Source organism: Tursiops truncatus, chromosome 11 (genome assembly GCF_011762595.2).
Source record: "Tursiops truncatus isolate mTurTru1 chromosome 11, mTurTru1.mat.Y, whole genome shotgun sequence".
NCBI lineage: Eukaryota > Metazoa > Chordata > Mammalia > Artiodactyla > Delphinidae > Tursiops > Tursiops truncatus.
The window spans coordinates 10,761,238-10,778,067 of NC_047044.1; the positions used below are offsets into that span (position 1 = coordinate 10,761,238).

The window sequence follows — 16,830 nt, forward strand, 5'->3', positions numbered from 1 at the left end:
GAGGTGAACTACATTCTTAGGAGCCTCAGGTTCTTGGACAACAGCTCTGGCCCTGCCCGTGGAAGTGAGTCTCCAGCCCAGAGGGTCCCCAGGTCTCCTGCTGGTGTCCCGGAGCAGGGATGCCCGACAGGGGCCCAGCCCAGCCCCTGAGGGCCACCCCACCCTTGAGCCATTCGGCCAGACCGCAGGCTCCGCCTCCTGCAAACGGCCGTGGGGGCAGCAGCTTGGGTAAGTTCCCCTTCCGCTTCCTCCTGCCTCCTGTCCCGCCGCTGCTGCTCCTTGCTCAGGGCACCTCTCCAGCTCTCCATACCCCTGTGTCTGCAGAAGCGCTCCGGGCCCTGAGCTGTCAGCACCACCGCCCTCCAGGCCTCGGACACGATGCAGGCCATAAAGTGTGTGGTGGTGGGAGATGGGTAGGTACCCGGCTGGACTTGCTGACAGCTCCGTCCCGGGGTAGCCCTGGCCCCCCCCCACCCTGGCGCCCCTGGGGAAGCCCCCTGCCCTGCAGATGGAGGGGTCCCTGGGAGGCCGCCGGAGGAACGGCTCCCTTCTTCTCCCAGGGCCCAGAGGGAACCCCAGGGGTGGGCTGAGGACAGCTCCACTCTGTCTGCCCACCTCACCCCGGAAGCTGCCTTGGTGGAGAGTACAGGACTAGGGTTGGGGGTTCCTGGGGCCTCTCGCCTGCACCCTGAGAGCTGAGGCTGGTCTCCCATGGGCCCTCAGGCTTCGATTCTGTGGATGCCGGCTTGGGGTGGGGGGAGGTGGGTCCCCAGGCTGACCTGGGCTCTAGTCACTGGCTTGCGCTGCTGTGTGGCCTTGGGCAAGTCACAGCACCTCTCAGAACCTCAGCTTGGCCATCTGGAGAGAGGCCCATGCCCGCAGGGTTGATGTGGGGCCCCTTGCGATATTTTGACTGGTTGTCCTGCGCGTAAGTGTGTTCGCTGAAGCCGGCCTCCTGAGCCTCAGCTTTCGAGGCTGGGGAACTTGGGAGCTCGCGCGGGGGGCTGCGGGTGAGGAGCAGAGGGGGGAGGGGCGTGAGAGACAGAGCTGCGGGAGGCGGAGGAAGGGGAGGGGCGTGAGAGACAGCTGCGGGGGGAGGAGGAAGGGGGAGGGGCGTGACTGGGGGCCAGGGTGGGCCAGGCTGAGCCGAGGCGACTTCTCAGCTGTTACATCTCAGCGACCTCAGGTTGTCATGTCCCGCTATGGGCCTCAGTTTCCTCATCTGTAAAATGACAGCTTTGATGTGCCGGTCTCTCGTGCCTGCCAGCAGCACTGTCTTAGGGTCCAGCCTGCAGGTACCGCCTGGGGTTTTCTGTAGGTCCAACCCCGACACGTTCCCGCTGGTCTGGCTGGGCAGGCCTCTTATCCAACCCTCCCATCCTACTGAGGGGCAGCCTGAGGCCTTAAGAGACTCGATTTTCCCGGCCTGGGGTGGGCTGGTTTATCAGGCAGCCCTCTGCTGATTCTGATGCACGTTATCTGCCCGCCTGTCCTGCCCTGTTCACTTCTGCTTTATATCTGATCTGAGGAGGGGAGGGCGGAAGCCAAGGGCAATGTTCCAGTCACCTTGTTGGCAGGCCCGGGGCAGGGGGTGGGGAGAAGAGGGCAGCCGGTCTCCTCCGAGCAGGAAGTGACGAAACCAAGTTGGGCAGGGGAAGGCCCAGGGCTATCTGTGCCCCCTGCCCCCTCCCAGCCCAGCAGACTGAGGGCGAAGACTGCACGAGTAATGGCGATCACTACTAACTTAGTACTTACTCTGTGCAGGCCCTGGGGTAGTCACACTCCTCTGTTTTATCCTCCCACCAACCCTAATATTAGGCCCATTTTACAGTTGGGAAAACTGAAGCTCAAAGAAGTTGTCATTTGCCCAAGACCTCATGTGATTTGAATCCTGGTCTCTCTGATTCCTAAACTCCATGCTCTTAACAGCCATGGTGAGGTGGGAGGGAAAGAGGAGGGTCAGGCTTTCCCCAGTATTTGCTGCTGCTACGCTGTGCCAGGACTGTGCTCAGTTCTTTTACTGGCTTCGTCTAATTTACCTCTCGGTCCATCCTATGAGATGAACTCATCTTATCCCTATTCTTATCCCTATTTTCTGGATGGGGAAACTGAGGCATAGGGAGGTTAAGTGACTTGCCTAAGATCATGCTGCCACTAGGCAGGTGATGAAGCTGGGATCTGGATCCCAGGGGAGTGATGGCAGAGCTCTGGGCAGGTACCAGGGGCCTCCTGGGGACCCCCTGCTCTTAACCCTCTGTCTCACATCCTTGTCACCTGGGGAAGCCTGTTACAATACAAATTCCCAGATCCAGCCCACACCCCTGATTCAGAATCTCTAGGGTAGGAACTTGAAGTCTGTCCTTTAACAAACACCCCAGATGACTCTTAGGTGTGAGAACGCTGATACAGGGATTCTCAGACGGGGACATGATGCCCAGAGGGGTGGGCCTGGGTCTTCTCTGAGGGCTGGGCTAGGGGACTGGGCAGGTGCTGAGAAACCTCCCTGAGTCTCGGGCAGGGCCCATGACCACTGTCCCCTCGAACTTCCTGTCTTGCAGAGCCGTGGGCAAGACATGCCTGCTTATCAGCTACACCACCAACGCCTTCCCGGGAGAGTACATCCCCACCGTGTGAGTTCTGTGCGTGGGCGGGGCGCTCGGAGGCTGGGGAGACACGCATCACCAAGCCCACCCCCTTTTCAGGCACATCCTGTGAGCCTGAAAGTCAGCCTCCAGCCAGTCTCTGCCTGCCAGAGCTGCCCACTGGTTCAGCCGGGGAGGCAGTAACCAGCGCCGGGATGAGTGCCGAGGGCTCCCAGAGGGGAGAGAGGCTGCCGCGGGGTGGCCAGGGAGCAGGTGGCCTTCCAGCGGGGAGATGCGGAGGGCTGGCGTGAGCAAAAGCAGGGTAGAAGAGGGGCTGGGGTGAGTCGTGGAGGGCCTCGACACCGGGAGATCAGAGACATCAGGGCCCAGTGTGTGCCAGGGGAGAGGGCAGTGCCACCTGGAGGCCTGCCCTCGTGTTGGATGTGGTGGCAGGGCTGTCACCTGATGCACAGGTATGTAGAAGTATGTGGGGTGAATGGGAAGCATTGGCCCCCTCTCACCGATGCTCGGTGGCCCCATCCCTCTCAGGACAGCCCCCCAACTCCATAGCACACATCCAAGGCTCTGTGTGGCCTTCTCCCACCTTCCTTTCTGGCTTCATAGCCCAGTACTTTGCTTCTTGTCCCGTCTGCTTCCCGCCCCTGGTCACCAAGCACTCCCTGGGCATTTCCACCTCAGGGCCTTTGCTCCAGCTGCTCCCTCTTCCTGGACTGCTTTTCCTTCCCACGTCCACATGTCTAAGACCTCCAGGCCAGCTCCAGTGTCTGCTCCCCCAGGAAGCCTTTCTGATCTAGCCTGAAAGTGTCTCTCACTCCCCAGAGAGATTTTTGTCTGATCTTTCCCGTGATCACGAGCCTACGGAGGGCAGGGGGCCACGTCCAGTCCTTTCTGGGTCTCCCCGTTGTCTTAGGAGAGTGTCTTACGCACAGTGCGGTCTGCACATTGCCTTAGACACGATATATCTGTTTTGAGTCGACCTGAATGGAACTTCATGGAGAGGCCCTAGGAGGATGGATCACTGCTACCATCTATCAAGGGCCCACTGTGTCCTGGTCCCCGGACGAAACGTCACACGTGTGATCTCATTCGATGCTCGTGGGAGGAGGTGGCTATTATTCTAGCCCCAGGGTGCCTGCGGGGGAAACTGAGGCTCACAGCAGCTAAGGGGCCTGTCCCCCAGGGTCACCAGGTGGGCTGGGCTCCCTCTACTGATATGTCTCCCTGGGACACTGGCCCTGGCTCCAGTTGCCTCAGGGACCCCAGCCCGGGCAGGAGAACGGCAGCGAGGAGAGGGCAGAGAAACCTGGGTAGGAAGCCTGGAAAACTGATTTCTGCCCCGGTTCATTTCGCAACTCCCGCCATGGCGCCAGTGCCCCTCTCCTCGTCGGCCCTTACCTGCTCGCTCACCACCAATCACCCAATGCCTTCTGGTGCTGAGGGAGGGCTGGCTCTAGCCCTGAGCGGGAAGGCAGGTGCAGAATCGGGAAGGGCAGTCTCCCCAGGACGGTGCTGGCGCTACCTGTGTCCTGTCTGCCTGTTGCAGCTGGGCTGGAGGGCCCACCTGCTCGAAGATCTTAGACCAATCGCTTCCCCTCGGTGAGCCTCAGTTTTCCCTTTCTTTAAGAGGAGGGGCAGGGCTGGGACATGCCAAGCTCATTGCCCCGGGGGCCTTCCCCGTGCAGGGAGGTGGGAGGCGAGTTCTCTGGTGCAAGATGGTGGGACCAGCAGAGACCAAGGTAGGGCCAATTGCGCTCAGCAGCCCGGAGAGACTGGCCCCTGGTGGCCCCGAGTGGATTCGGTGGTCCTGGACAACCTTGTGGAAGGACAGACAGAATGGACCAGACAAGGTTTACCTTCCCAGGACTCAGGGCTTGGGTCAGAGAGCAGGGCCGGCTCCTGGGTGAGCCGCCTAGGCAGGCACACACTCGGGTGGGCCCTGCACTCGGTTTAATGCTCAGATGCCCCATCCTGAAATTCTTAATGTTTGAACAAGGGTCCCTGCATTTTCATTTTGTGCTGGACCTGCCAGGTGTGTAGCCAGGCCTGCATCCCACCATCTTTGTCTTCCATATGGAGTTACTCGGCTCTGGACAAGCCCCCAGAGGGGCTCCTGCTACAGTGCTCGCACCCCTGTGACAGGGAGGGGAAAATAAGCCACCCTGAGCCCTTGACAGTGGAGGGTGGGGACAGCCGGGGAGAGCAGAGTTGGGCAAAACAGGTAGCCTGAGATCTCTGGCACAGAGACAGAGGTCAAGAGAGCTCTGGGGCTGGGGGTGGTAGGGTTTGCTGGGGCCGGAGGCAGGTGCCAGTGGACCGGATCAGATAAGCGAGAGAGCTGAGCTGAACTTGCTGCCTGCGGGTTGGGGGATAAGAGCTCAGGGTCAAAGCCCTGTCTCACAGATGGGGAGACCGAAGCCTGCTCTGTGGATGGCCCTGTGCTGGGGGTTGGGGATACAAAGACAAGGCAGGAAGACCCTGCTCTCAGGTACCTGTGACCTAGGGGTTCTCCCCTTTCCCCTCTGCTTTTGATCATTCTCAAACGGAAGCCCAGGTGAGCTTTCAAAAGCGAAAATTAGATGGAGCCTAAATTCCTCCCTTAAAACCCACCTCTTACTCCATTCTGGTGCTCGGAGACCAGACACGCCAGCCTCCCCCAGGCTTCTGCACTCACCACTTCCATCACTCAGTTCCCGGCCGAGGTATCCCCTCCCTGACACACTGTCTAAAGCAGCCCCTCCCTCCGCCCAGGCCCCCTCCATCTCTCCGCCCTGCTTGACATTCTTCGCAGCCCTTCCCCATCTGACTTCTCCTGCTGGGACGGAAGCTCCATTAGGACAGGGCCCTGGTCTGTCTAGTTCACTAGACCAGGGGTCCCCAACCTCTGGGCCACGGCCTGTCGGGAACCCGGCAGCACAGTAGCAGGTGAGCGAGCGAAGCTTCATCTGCGGCTCCCATCGCTCGTATTACCGCCTGGACCAGCACCCCCCCTCCCCTCTTCCCCCCCCCCCGCCCCCACCTCGCACGTTCCGTGGAAAAATTGTCTTCCATGAAAGAAGACGTGGTGCCAAAAAGGTTGGGGACCGCGGCACTAGAGCAGCTTCTAGAAGAGAGATGAGCACGTGGCTGGTGCTCTGTAGTGACAGGGCCAGCCTGGCAGGCAGGGAGGGCATGTTCCAGCCTGTCCTGAGAAGGTGCTGGAACTCAAACCAGCAGGGGCTCAGCTCTGTGGGGGCTTGTCTCTGGGAAGGAAGAACACAGGTGGTTAATTTAGGTCGGAGGGGCCAGTACTTGGTCTTCACCTTCCTTTGTAAACTGGCAAATCCAGCCCAGATTCCCAAGGACAGGATGACGTGCGGCCTCCCTAGTGGACGTACCAAGCTTTCCGGCCTGGCCTCGCACCTCCCCCTCGCCCCATGCTCTTGCCACCGAGCGAGTTATTCCCTCACTGTGTCCTGCTGCCTCAAGCCTCCCCACTGCTCGTACACGCCCTCTGTCCCCTTGCATCCCACCTGGGACACCTCTCCGCTCCCCCATCTCCTCCAACCGCCCACCTCTCTCACCGGTGGCTCCGTCTCCCAGCTTCCCCTCTGACCCTTCTCCAAGACTTTTCCACCCAGTGGCCAAGAGGGCCTTTTCCAAATGCAAAGCTGATCATGTAAGCCCTGCCTGGTGAAGCCCCTCGCTGGCTCCCCGTTGCCTGGAGGACCACGCCCCGAAGCCAGCAGTGGTCCATGCCCCACCTGACCTATCAATCCTCCCTGGTCCCCAGGTCACAGCCATGCATGCCCTGTGGTCTCTGTGTTCTGTGAGTCCACCTTCTTTCCCCTGGAAGCTTGGGTGGTGGTCAGGTGATGCCCGGCGCTGAGCCCCCTTTCACCTGCCCCCCATACCCCTCCTCCACTCCATGCTGGGGTCAGGGCCGGGCCTGCAGCCCTGGGGGTGCAGAAAGAAGCCACACAGACTCTGGGTGAAAGCACTCCAGCCGTGTGACCATGGGCAGGTCACTCTCGGGCTTTGACTCAGTTTCCTGCTGTGTTAAAGGGGCACCACGGTAGAATCCACTTCCTGGGCTCACTGAAACGATCTAAGTATGAAGGGCCTGGAACAGCACGTGGCACCCCTAGGTGCCCAGCCAGCGTGAGCTCCCTGCCCTCTCCACGGCTCCCAGTCAGCCCCCAGACCCCAGCTCAGACTCCGCTGAGTCTCCAGCCATGAAGTCGCAGTGACTCTTACGCCATGAGCTTTTCTGAATTGGGTAACAGGATCTAGTTCTGGCTCTGCCCCCAACTGACTGCGAGCTCTTGGGCAAGTCCCTTCCTGTCTGTGAGCCTCGGTTTCCTCATCTGGTAAATGGGAGTGAGGGTTGGCCGCAGTGGTGGTCTAAGGCTCCTCTGGTCCTGGCTCCCTGCGGGTCTCTGAAGTAGGGGACCCCGGGGGCTGTGGATCATTTTGTCCCTGCAGTGATCCCTCAGGGTCTGGCAGCTGGTCCTCTGTGGGGGGCCGGTGACGTTGAAGGGTGAGACTGTTCAGCTCCTCGGCATCTTCCCGTGAGGTGGCTTGAATATCCTCTGTCCCTGGATCTTCCTAATGGCCCCACGAGATAGGGCTTTTTTCACAAGGAAGAAAGTGAGGCTCGGAGAAGCTGGGTTACTCACCCAGGGTCACACAACCAGGACAAGGCTTCACAAGGAACTTACTGTTCCCTCCCACCTCTGGGTGGCCATCCCGGGGCGAATCAACCCTCCTGCAGTGCATCTGTCCACTCTCTCGCTCACAAATAGTGTACAGAGGGAGCCAGGTTCAAATCCCAGCTCCTACGCTTGTGAGCTGGTTGGCCTTGGAAGAGTTATTTGACCTCTTGGGGTCTCGGTTTCCTCAACTGTCTAATGGCAAGAACTTGAGGTTCTTTTATCTTGGGTCACTTGGGACTTCAAGACCTAATGTATGAAGGTCTCTAACCCTCTGACCAGCCCCGGAGCAGGTGTTTGGTGCTGCTACAAGTCCCAGGAACCAGCTCTTTCCCCGTTGCCACGGCCCCTGAGACCCTGGAGTTGGCTCAGAGAAGACAGATGCCTTTGGCTCAAGGAATCTTGGGGGTTTTTTGGTGTCAGAATTTCAGACTGGACAGTAAAGGAAAGAGTGTCCCTGCATCCTAAGCTCATCCCAAAGGAGTGTTTCTGGCAGAAGCCGAAGAAAGCATGGGCACTTCTTTCCCCATCATGCCCAGCGATGTCTCCCTGAACAGTGCCTTCCGCCTGAAATCCCACTATGGTATGGGTGGTACCAAGAGTAGGTCCACAGGGCACCTACTATGTGCCAAGTGCGATGCTGGCCTTGGTGCAGTGAGGAACAAGCCAGGCTTGATGTCTGCTGTTTGGGTGCCAAGTTCACCACAGATTACTGAGTTGGGACGGGGTGGGGGCCCCGACCTGGCTGGGGCTCGCGAAAGGCTTCCTGGAGGTGACCTTGAAATGGGACTGGAGGGAGGATGAGTAAGAGTCAGCCCAGCACCAGGAAAGAAGAAGAGTGGGGAGCCAGGGGAGGGACGTTTGCAGGAACTTTCCAGGCAGGAGGGAGCAGGGCCATCTGCGGAACTTAAGGCTGGACAAGCATGGGGTGTTAAACATGTCAGGTTACCCACTTTTTTGGGGGGGGTGTTGCCTGTCACAGGACAGCTGTCTTTGGAGTTGCTCTGAAGCATTACGGCTTCTACAGCCTGTCACTGAGCAGTGCTCTGGGAGGGCTTCGTGGAGGGGGTGGCATCCCAAGGGCTTCAGTTCAGTTTGGTTTAACTCTGTTCCACCTACACTCACAAGGTGCCAGTCCTGAGTCTTCAGAGATGAAATTGACATGGGCCCCGCCCTCACGGAGCCCACAGCCCATGGCGGGACAGAGACACACTAAAACCAGTTCATAGTCAAGGCAAAGCAGTTGCCTGAGAGAGGGGACGACAAGCTCTTTCCAGGTCGGGGACAGGGAGGGAGGTGTCTGGGACGTTTCCCCACAGTGCGAGCTTGTGCGATTGCCCTGGAGGCCTCTCTGGTGTTGGCAGGGAGATTTTAGCCTCTGCCCCACCCTATTCCTTCAACATGTGCCTTTCCAGTGTGTGCCAGTGGCATTTCCTGAAATCTCCAGTAGCTGTTTTTGGTGTGCACTAGGGATGGGCTGGAATTAACACCCAAGGACTTAACACCCAAGGACTTCCCTCTGCCAATGAGAGATGGAGAAGGTGGTTAAATACCCCAGCTCCCTGCCTCCTCTGGGGGATGCCCTGAGCTCAGTGGCCCCAGCCAGACGGAGCCCCAGTTCCCGCGCAGTAACAGCTCAACAGCTGCTGTCCCTTCCCCTCGGCTGCCTGGAGTCACTTCCCAAATAAACCACTGGTGCCACTCCCTCATCTCGGGGTTTGCTTCTGGGGGGACCCAACCTAAGATGGGAATGAACACTCATTCAGCAAATATTGGGTGACCAGCCGCAGCGTCCAGCCTAGGAGGTGGGTAACGTTTATTCTGATCATGCCTTGGAGAGAATGTTATGCAGCCTTGAAAAATCGTCTCTCCAAAGGGTAGGTAAGGGCAGAAAAACAGTAGAGACAATGTTTTCCTCTTTATGCTTACCTGCGTTTAAAATTTCTTATGTAATAGATCAGTATTTAAGAAAAATAAAAAATAAAACCCAACTGCATAGAGCTTTGTGACTTTGGTCCTGTTGTAGCCCCTCTCTGGGTCTTGGCCTCTGCCATGGAACCATGGACTGCAAGTCCCTAGACTCTGGGGCTGGAGACTGGCCCTTCTATCTTACCTGTTCCCACAGGTTCGACAACTATTCAGCCAACGTGATGGTGGACAGCAAGCCCGTGAACCTGGGGCTGTGGGACACGGCAGGGCAGGAGGACTACGACCGCCTCCGGCCGCTCTCCTACCCGCAGACGGTATGCTGCCCAGCCCTCCTCGTGGTCCTGGGCTTTGCATCCCGGTTGCCTCTGCCTGCTGAACCCTGACCCTCCCCTTAAGGCCCAGCTCGAGGAGTCCCCGCCCTCCATCAGGCCCCTGTCATTACCGTGCCCTCTGTCTTCCCAGCCCCTCTGCCTCTTGGGCTGCTGCACCACCTGGTTCTCAGTGGGCGGGGCAGGCAGACTCTGGACCAATGGGAGCTCAGGATGGCCGGCTCTGGGGGTGCTAGGGGAGGGGAGGAGTGATGGGGGCACATCTGCAGGTGGCTGTGTGGCTGCTGGGCTCTGTCTCCAGGGTGGCAAGGAAAGCGCTGGGGCTGGTGACCAGACGGCAGGTGGGGGGTAGGTAGTGAGTGCCTGGTGAGGAGCATGGATTCTGGAGTTCCAGATGGCAAATGCTTTAATCCTTGTAAACCTCACTTTCCCCATCTGTGGAATGGGGTAGCAGCAGCACCGCTACAGTGTTGTGTGAAGATTAGCCACTTAGAACAGGCTCGGGCCGTTAGGAAGTGTTGGATAAACAAGCAGCAGCCTGGTGTAGAGGTGGGAAGGGAATCCCTGCTCTGCCGAGTCCTAAGCGCCCAGCATCCCCTGGGCGCTCCAGCCCTCAGTGGCTGCCCAGGTGTGGGAGAGCCCAGGTGGGATGCCTCCAGGCCTCCCCTCACGAGTAACCCTTGTCTGACCTCCCAGGACGTCTTCCTCATCTGCTTCTCCCTTGTCAGCCCAGCCTCCTATGAGAATGTCCGGGCCAAGGTGAGCGGGATGGAGCGGGGGTCTTGGGGGGATGGGGCAGGTGACCCTGAGGGAGGGGAGCACGGGAGGGAGGGACCGCTGACTTTGGCCTGCCTCTGGGGCAGCAGAGGATGTGGGCAGAGAGGGTCCCTAGTGCCACCCAGGGCTGGCGGGGGGGACTGGGGGTGAGACTCAGACGGGGTCTCAGAGCGGGCTGTGATAGTTAGCTTTACTCTCTAACCTGTCCTCTCTCCTCCCCACACACCCTCATGACTCCCTATTATCTCCTCCCGGCTTGGTGCCCCTCTTCTCCGCCTACCCCCTGCACAACCTCCTGCCCCCACCCACCGGCCCAGTGGTTCCCGGAGGTGCGGCATCACTGCCCCAGCACGCCCATCATCCTGGTGGGCACCAAGCTGGACTTGCGGGACGACAAGGACACCATCGAGAAGCTGAAGGAGAAGAAGCTGGCGCCCATTACTTACCCGCAGGGCCTGGCGCTGGCCAAGGAGATCGGTACAGGGCTCGGGCTCAGACAGGGGAGCTGGGTGCAGGGGGATTGGAAACATAGCTTCCAGGGCCAGGCTGTGCGATTCCACCCTGGGTGTGCCGTGTACTAGCTGTGTGACCCTGGACGAGTCACTTAGCCTCTCTGGGCCTGTGTTTCCTCCTCCGTGAACCATGGCAACAGTCGTAGTGCTGGGTGGTTGGGAGGATTAAATGAATTCACGCCCGTGAGCTCCTAGAGCAGCACTGCACGTGGGAAGCACTTTGTGTTAATTGTTATTATAATATTAGTATAATCCATAAACAGACATCGAAATAAGTGCATTTGGACAGACAGAAGCAGGGATGGAGGGGGGTGTGCCGTGGTTTCTCAGAGGACGAGCAGCCAAGTCAAGCTTGGGTTTTCCGGGAAGGCTTCCTGGAGGTGGTGCTTCTGCTTGAGTTTGAAGGGTGACGTCTTTCCCTCTGCATCCTTCTCACCCCCCATTCCTCACCCTCCTGGCTTCTCAGCCCAACTCCTCTTTGCCTCCCGGCCACTGGGCCAGAGAAGTGACTTCTCAGGGTCACGCAGCTGGTAGGTGGCAGAACCAGGATTTGAACACAGGACCACAAACCGATGGCTTGGGGGCCTCCTCGTGGTGGCTCAGGGCTGCCTGCACTAGGGAGGTGATGACCGATGGGTCTGGCCTCTTCCGTGGCGTCCAGATCTGCTGTCCTTTGCCTGGGGACAGGGTACTTGCCCAAGAGCCTGGGACCACCAGTGGGGTTTGGCCACTATGAGAAGTGGCCCAGCTGCCCAGGGTGCTCTGCTCACCACAGGGTCCGGCAGACCCAGGGTTTGGCCCCTGAACTGGTGGGGCCTGCTGCAACCCATCCCTCCCTCAGCCCTACCACTCTTCCTTCCGCCGGAACTGGGAGGGCCCTGGGGACTCACATCTCTTCACAGGAAGAGAAACCACAGCCGTCACCCCCTCCTTCATGTGACTAGCCCAGTGACATGGCCGTCTTTCCCAGGGGCCTCCGCTGCCACTTAAACCCTGGGTCCTTTGTCCCATCCTAGGGGCTCTGGCTCTCAGGCCCTCTGGTCTTTCCTCACGAATATTGGGGATTGCACCCCTGCCTTCTCTTCTTTCTGAACAGCCTGTCCCCCCGGACTCCTTCCACCCAAGACAGTGACTCTCCAGCCTGTGTCCGACCCCATCCTTCTTAAAGCACAAGCTTTCGGATGAGATGGGGCCTGGAAGCCTGGATTCTGGTCCTGGCAATGACTGTCTGTGTGACTTTGGGCCAGTGGCTCCCCCTCTCTGGACCTCAGTTTCCCCATCCGTACTAGCCAGCCTATACACTCCCTAAAGTTCCTTTCTCCTTCATGAGGAGATGAGTTGGGGTTCCTGCCTTGGCCTCTAGCCAATCCTCTTGGAGCCAATACCAGCTGGGGGTGGCCAGGGGCAGTGACTAATGACTCTGAACTTGCCTCGGACAAGCCCAGGCCAAGGGGGAGACCTGGGGGGCCTGCAGGCTAATGAGGACAGCAGCTGCCTCTGCCCACCAGTCCCGGGTGACGCGTTGTGGGGCAGCTCTGATCCCAGCTGCTAATCACAGGATTGGGCGCTTCCTGGGTGCTGGGCCGGTGCATTCTCCTGCTTCATCGTCATAGCAACTATGAAGGAGGGACTGTCATCGTCCCACTTTACAGAGGAGGAAAACTGAGGCTCAGGGAGAAGTCACTAGCTCGAGGCCACCCAGCCGGGATGTGCCACGGCCGAGACTCGAATCCGGGCTGCGTGGCTCCCCCAGTCATGATCAGGGCGGTCTGCTGCCCCCACAGGTGGGCGACTGGGGAGCAGAGAGGGGGGACAGGCTGAGGTCCTGGAGTGGCCAGGCCTCTCCTCAGGACCCTTTCTCTAGACACCACTGATCCAGGAAGCAGGAGGGTGGCAGGTGCCAGGGAGGACGCAGCTGGAAGGTGTGGAAGAAAGAAGTGGACACTGGCTACGGTCCCTTGCAGGGAGACAGTGGCCAAATGCCCAGTGACACCCTTCTGGGCACAGAGGGTTATGGTGACGAGACTCCCAGACCCAACTCGGGGTGCTCCGTACCTGCCAGCCGAGCCCTGGGACCACTGCCTGTGCTCCCTGGTGGGACAATGCTCCCACGTGCAAGGGAGACATCCAGCGTGTGACTCAGGACAAGTGACATCCTCTCTGAGCCTTGGTGTCCTTGTCCTTGCCCCACACTTTCTTTCCCTCGTCCCTGGGCTGCCCCTCCTGAGATCTTGGCTCCCCTCTGGCAGCTGTGTGTCTCTGGCCCCGGGGCATCCACTCTCTGGGCCTGATTCCTCACCTGGGAAGCGGGGACTCACAGAATTTCTTCACAGGGTTGTCGGAAGCGCCCAGCTCAGTGCCTGGCAGGGAGCAGGTGCTGGTCAGCGTTGGTCTGCTTCTTCCCCCCACGGAAGAGCAAAGTTCCCCCTTCCTGCCCCTCTCCTTCTCTGTTTTCAGTTGCTCACTTCAGGGAGACTGCTTGGGTTGTAATGGACACAGGCGCTCTCACAGGTTCCTTCCAGAACGTCACAGAACACTGCCCCTGGGAGTGGGGCTCAGCCTACCTTCCTCACTGTCTGTGCTCCGTGCTCCAGCCCTGAGTGGTCACGTGGGAGAAGGCTGGTCCCCTCATGGGGGAATGGGTGCTCCCCAGTTCCCATTCCTCTTGCTGAGGGCCCCCAGCTGCCCCTGGCAGAGGGGAAATGTCTAGTGTGTGACTTTGGATAAGTGACTTTTCTGAGCCTCAGTTTTCTCAACTGTAAAGTGGGGAGATGCGAAGGACTGGTTAGATGACATTTGGAATGTCCTAGTGAGCGGGCCACGGGTTCCTCAGGCCTCCCGGGGGAAGACGGAGGCAGGCATTGGGAATTTTCTAGAAGAAAGTGAGGCGCCGAGAAATTTGGTCACCGTAGCTTGAGCCCCTTTCTTGCCAGGAAGGTATCCTTCCTTAAATTAAGGGCTTTTGTGTTCAAGAAAGACACAGACCTGCTCTCGTGGGGGGGTCTTAACCTCTCCCTCTGAGTAAAACTCCCCCTTTCCGACATGAGGAGACTGAGGCACAGAGGGGTAAATGCCCTGCTCTGAGTGACACAGCCCAGGTGGCCGCCACAGCCAGTGCAGTTGCATGGCTTGGGACGGGGTTTTGCCCAGCCCTGACCTAGGCCTCTACCCTCTTGCTGCCCTAACCTAGACTCAGTGAAATACCTGGAGTGCTCAGCCCTCACCCAGAGAGGCCTGAAAACCGTCTTTGATGAGGCGATCCGGGCCGTCCTGTGCCCCCAGCCCACGCGGCCACAGAAGCGGCCCTGCAGCATCCTCTAGGGGTAAGAGCCCCTCCCTCCCCTCCCCACGCCCCCCGCCGCCACACACACAGCAGGCTCTGGCTGGGAGGGAGGCGTCCAGCCACTGTTCGGTGGCCCTAGGTTTCATCGGGAGTGGCATTTAGGCTGGGACAGAAGAGGGACCATCAAAGGGGCTTCAGGTTGCCCATTTGCCTGAGCCGGTCCTGCTCTGTGAGCCCAATTCCCAGAAGGAAGGTTCAAAGTGTCAGAAAATGCCAGGTAACCTGAGGCAAGGCGTGGTGTCACTGAGCTGCCCCTCTGCCGTCCCTGCAGCAGGGTGGGGAGGATCACGGCAGAAAGATACCTCAGCCCCTACCCCTTGGAAGAGGCCGCTTGAGCCGGGGAGACCTGACACCCACATATAGGGGTGGAGGTAGGACAGACTGAGTTATGAGGCTACTGGGGCAGAAGAGGGATGGGTAGGGGTTGGAGGCACCCACAAGGCTTCCAGGATGGGTGGGACAAGAAGGACGGAGAGGACTTGGCCAACCTTGAGCAAAAGCTGGGAGCTGGAATGAGCCGTGAGCCAGGAGAGCCGGGAGCGGGCTGTGGATTCTGTTTGGCCCCCAATTCTCACCCACTGCCTGTCTCCTTTCCAGGACACACCCAGCCCTCCCAGCCAGATGGTTCTGACCCTCCGGGGCCCCCACCCAAAGCCCCAGGACATCCCCGCTGGCCATGCTGTCCCCTTCCTGTGGCGTTTCTTAGCAAGACGGCTGCAGAGCTTGGCTCATCATCTTCTCTGTGCTGGAGTCCCCCCCGGGGAAGAGTGTGCACTTGTAGGTGCTGCGTCCCCATCCCCTCATGCTCCTGCCTTCCCAGGGGCCAGAGGGGAGCCCCAGGACCGATAAGCCACCCCTGTGTTGCTGTGGTCAGATGCCCCACGTGGCATCATCTACCTGTTTACTCCTCCCTCCCAAAGCCTGAATCCCCTCTGGAAACTTCGGGCCAGATGGTTGCCGGCCACCACTTATATACCTTCAGGGACGGGTCTCTTGCTCTCCCGTGAGGCAGTCTACTCCAATATTGATGGTCTTGCTTGTCTGAGGTTCTCCTACTGAAGCTAAATTAAGTGTCTGAGAAGTTTGCTCTTCTGGTCTTAGTGCTCCTTTTGGGGACAACACAAAACATTCAGATTTTCTAAATCTCTGTGGGCACCTGCCCAGCCAATCAAAAGGCTGGGTCCTGCTGACTCCTGCCACCTCTCAAGTCTTTCTGCTCCACTCACAGGATCCTGAGCTGCATTTACCTGTGACAGTCTTAAAACTTGCAGACCCTGCCAGTCGGGATTTCTGTCATTGCAACTAGGAACCCAATTCAACCTGCTTAAGCAGAAAATAAATTTACTGATTCAAGTTTGGAAATATCATGACTTCAGGTGCAGCTTGATCAAGGGGACTCAAATGATGTCATCAGAGCTCACTTTCCTGTACCTTCTGATGTCTGATTCATTCTTAGGCAGGTGACTCTCAAGGGCTTCATCCTTCCCGTTTCCAGTTCAGCAAAAAAGAGCAAGTGTCTGCCCCCGGCAAAGTTCTAATTAAGGTTTACTCTGATTGGACCAGCTCAGGTCTTTTCAACCAATCACATTTGTCAGGAGAATGCTGTGTTCTGATTGGTCAAGCCTGGACTACATGCCACACGAGAGCATGGAGCGGAGGCAGCCCTTTCAAAACCATACCCACTAGAGTGGAGGGAGGGGTTGGTTCTCAAAGGGAGACTGAGAGTTTTGCCAGAATTGGGGAATATGGGTGTCGAGCAGCCAGAAACCCCTAGTCTCCACTATTGGAGGTCCCAGGAAAGTGTCCCAACAGTGTAAGGAAGCAATGCCGGACCCAGCAGGCACAAAACACAGGCAAGTTTCTTTAAAAGAGAGATGGGGCTGCTGTAAGGATTTACGAAGCTCATCCCTAACGCGCCAAGGTACAGGATGGAGCCAGTCCCACCTCAGTGTTTGCTAATTCACAAATGCCAGACTTTCCAATCCTGCGGACGACTGTGCTTCTCTATCTAAATGTCATCCATCCATTCAACACGAATTCACTGAACACCTACTCTGTGCCAGGCATTGTTCTGTGGTCCAGCGGTACACCCAAGTTCTTGCCCTCAGGGGCTGACACTCTAAAATAAAGGTTTAAAAAAAAGAGATATAAGACCCCGTCCCTGACGACACAGAAGTTCCCCCAATTCCCAGCCAGTGAAATGATCTGGGTTTCATTTTCTGCTCTTCCAGGATCCCGGCCACTTCCACTGCCCCTCGTAAGTCCTGAAGTTCTGATGCAAGATCTCAGCTCACTGGCCTCCTGAGAGCCCAACCCTCTTGAAAGGGATGGGGTGCAGGGGGGAAATCCCGTGGCCTTTTTTAGTTTCAGCTCAGACAAGGTCGTTATGCTTTTCAAGTGACTTCTCTGAAACAAACCAAAAAACCACTAACACCCCTGCCCCACCCCCCAACACACGACACAGATACAGACATGTATGTGTCAGAACTCACACCCTAAAACATCCAACGTTTAAAAGCCCTGAGAAGCGCCTTCCGGTGGGCCGGAGTCGAGGAGAGCCTCTTTCTGTTTCCTGCTCTTCCGTGGCCTCAAGAGAAATTCAGGACCATCCTGGTGGCCCCAAGGCCTGGCTGCACCCCACCTCCCTCG

At 58.3% G+C, this 16,830-nt stretch overlaps 1 protein-coding gene across 2 annotated transcripts; it reads left to right on the forward strand.

The window, feature by feature from the left end:
- Window positions 1–255: 255 nt before the first annotated feature.
- RAC2 (Rac family small GTPase 2) lies at window positions 256–15,543 on the forward strand. Of its 2 annotated transcripts, none has more exons than XM_073788204.1 (7): window positions 256–413; window positions 2,559–2,630; window positions 9,417–9,534; window positions 10,246–10,308; window positions 10,644–10,803; window positions 11,146–11,149; window positions 14,029–14,159. In XM_073788204.1, the coding sequence occupies exons 1-7, from the start codon at window positions 379–381 to the stop codon at window positions 14,087–14,089; spliced, it is 513 nt and encodes a 170-aa protein (XP_073644305.1). In that variant the 5' UTR covers window positions 256–378; the 3' UTR covers window positions 14,090–14,159. The 2 variants fall into 2 exon arrangements, with proteins under 2 accessions (XP_073644305.1, XP_033722006.1); XM_033866115.2 differs by lacking the exon at window positions 11,146–11,149 and adding an exon at window positions 14,779–15,543 and having other exon boundaries at window positions 257–413; window positions 14,029–14,161.
- The last annotated feature ends 1,287 nt before the right edge of the window (window positions 15,544–16,830 follow it).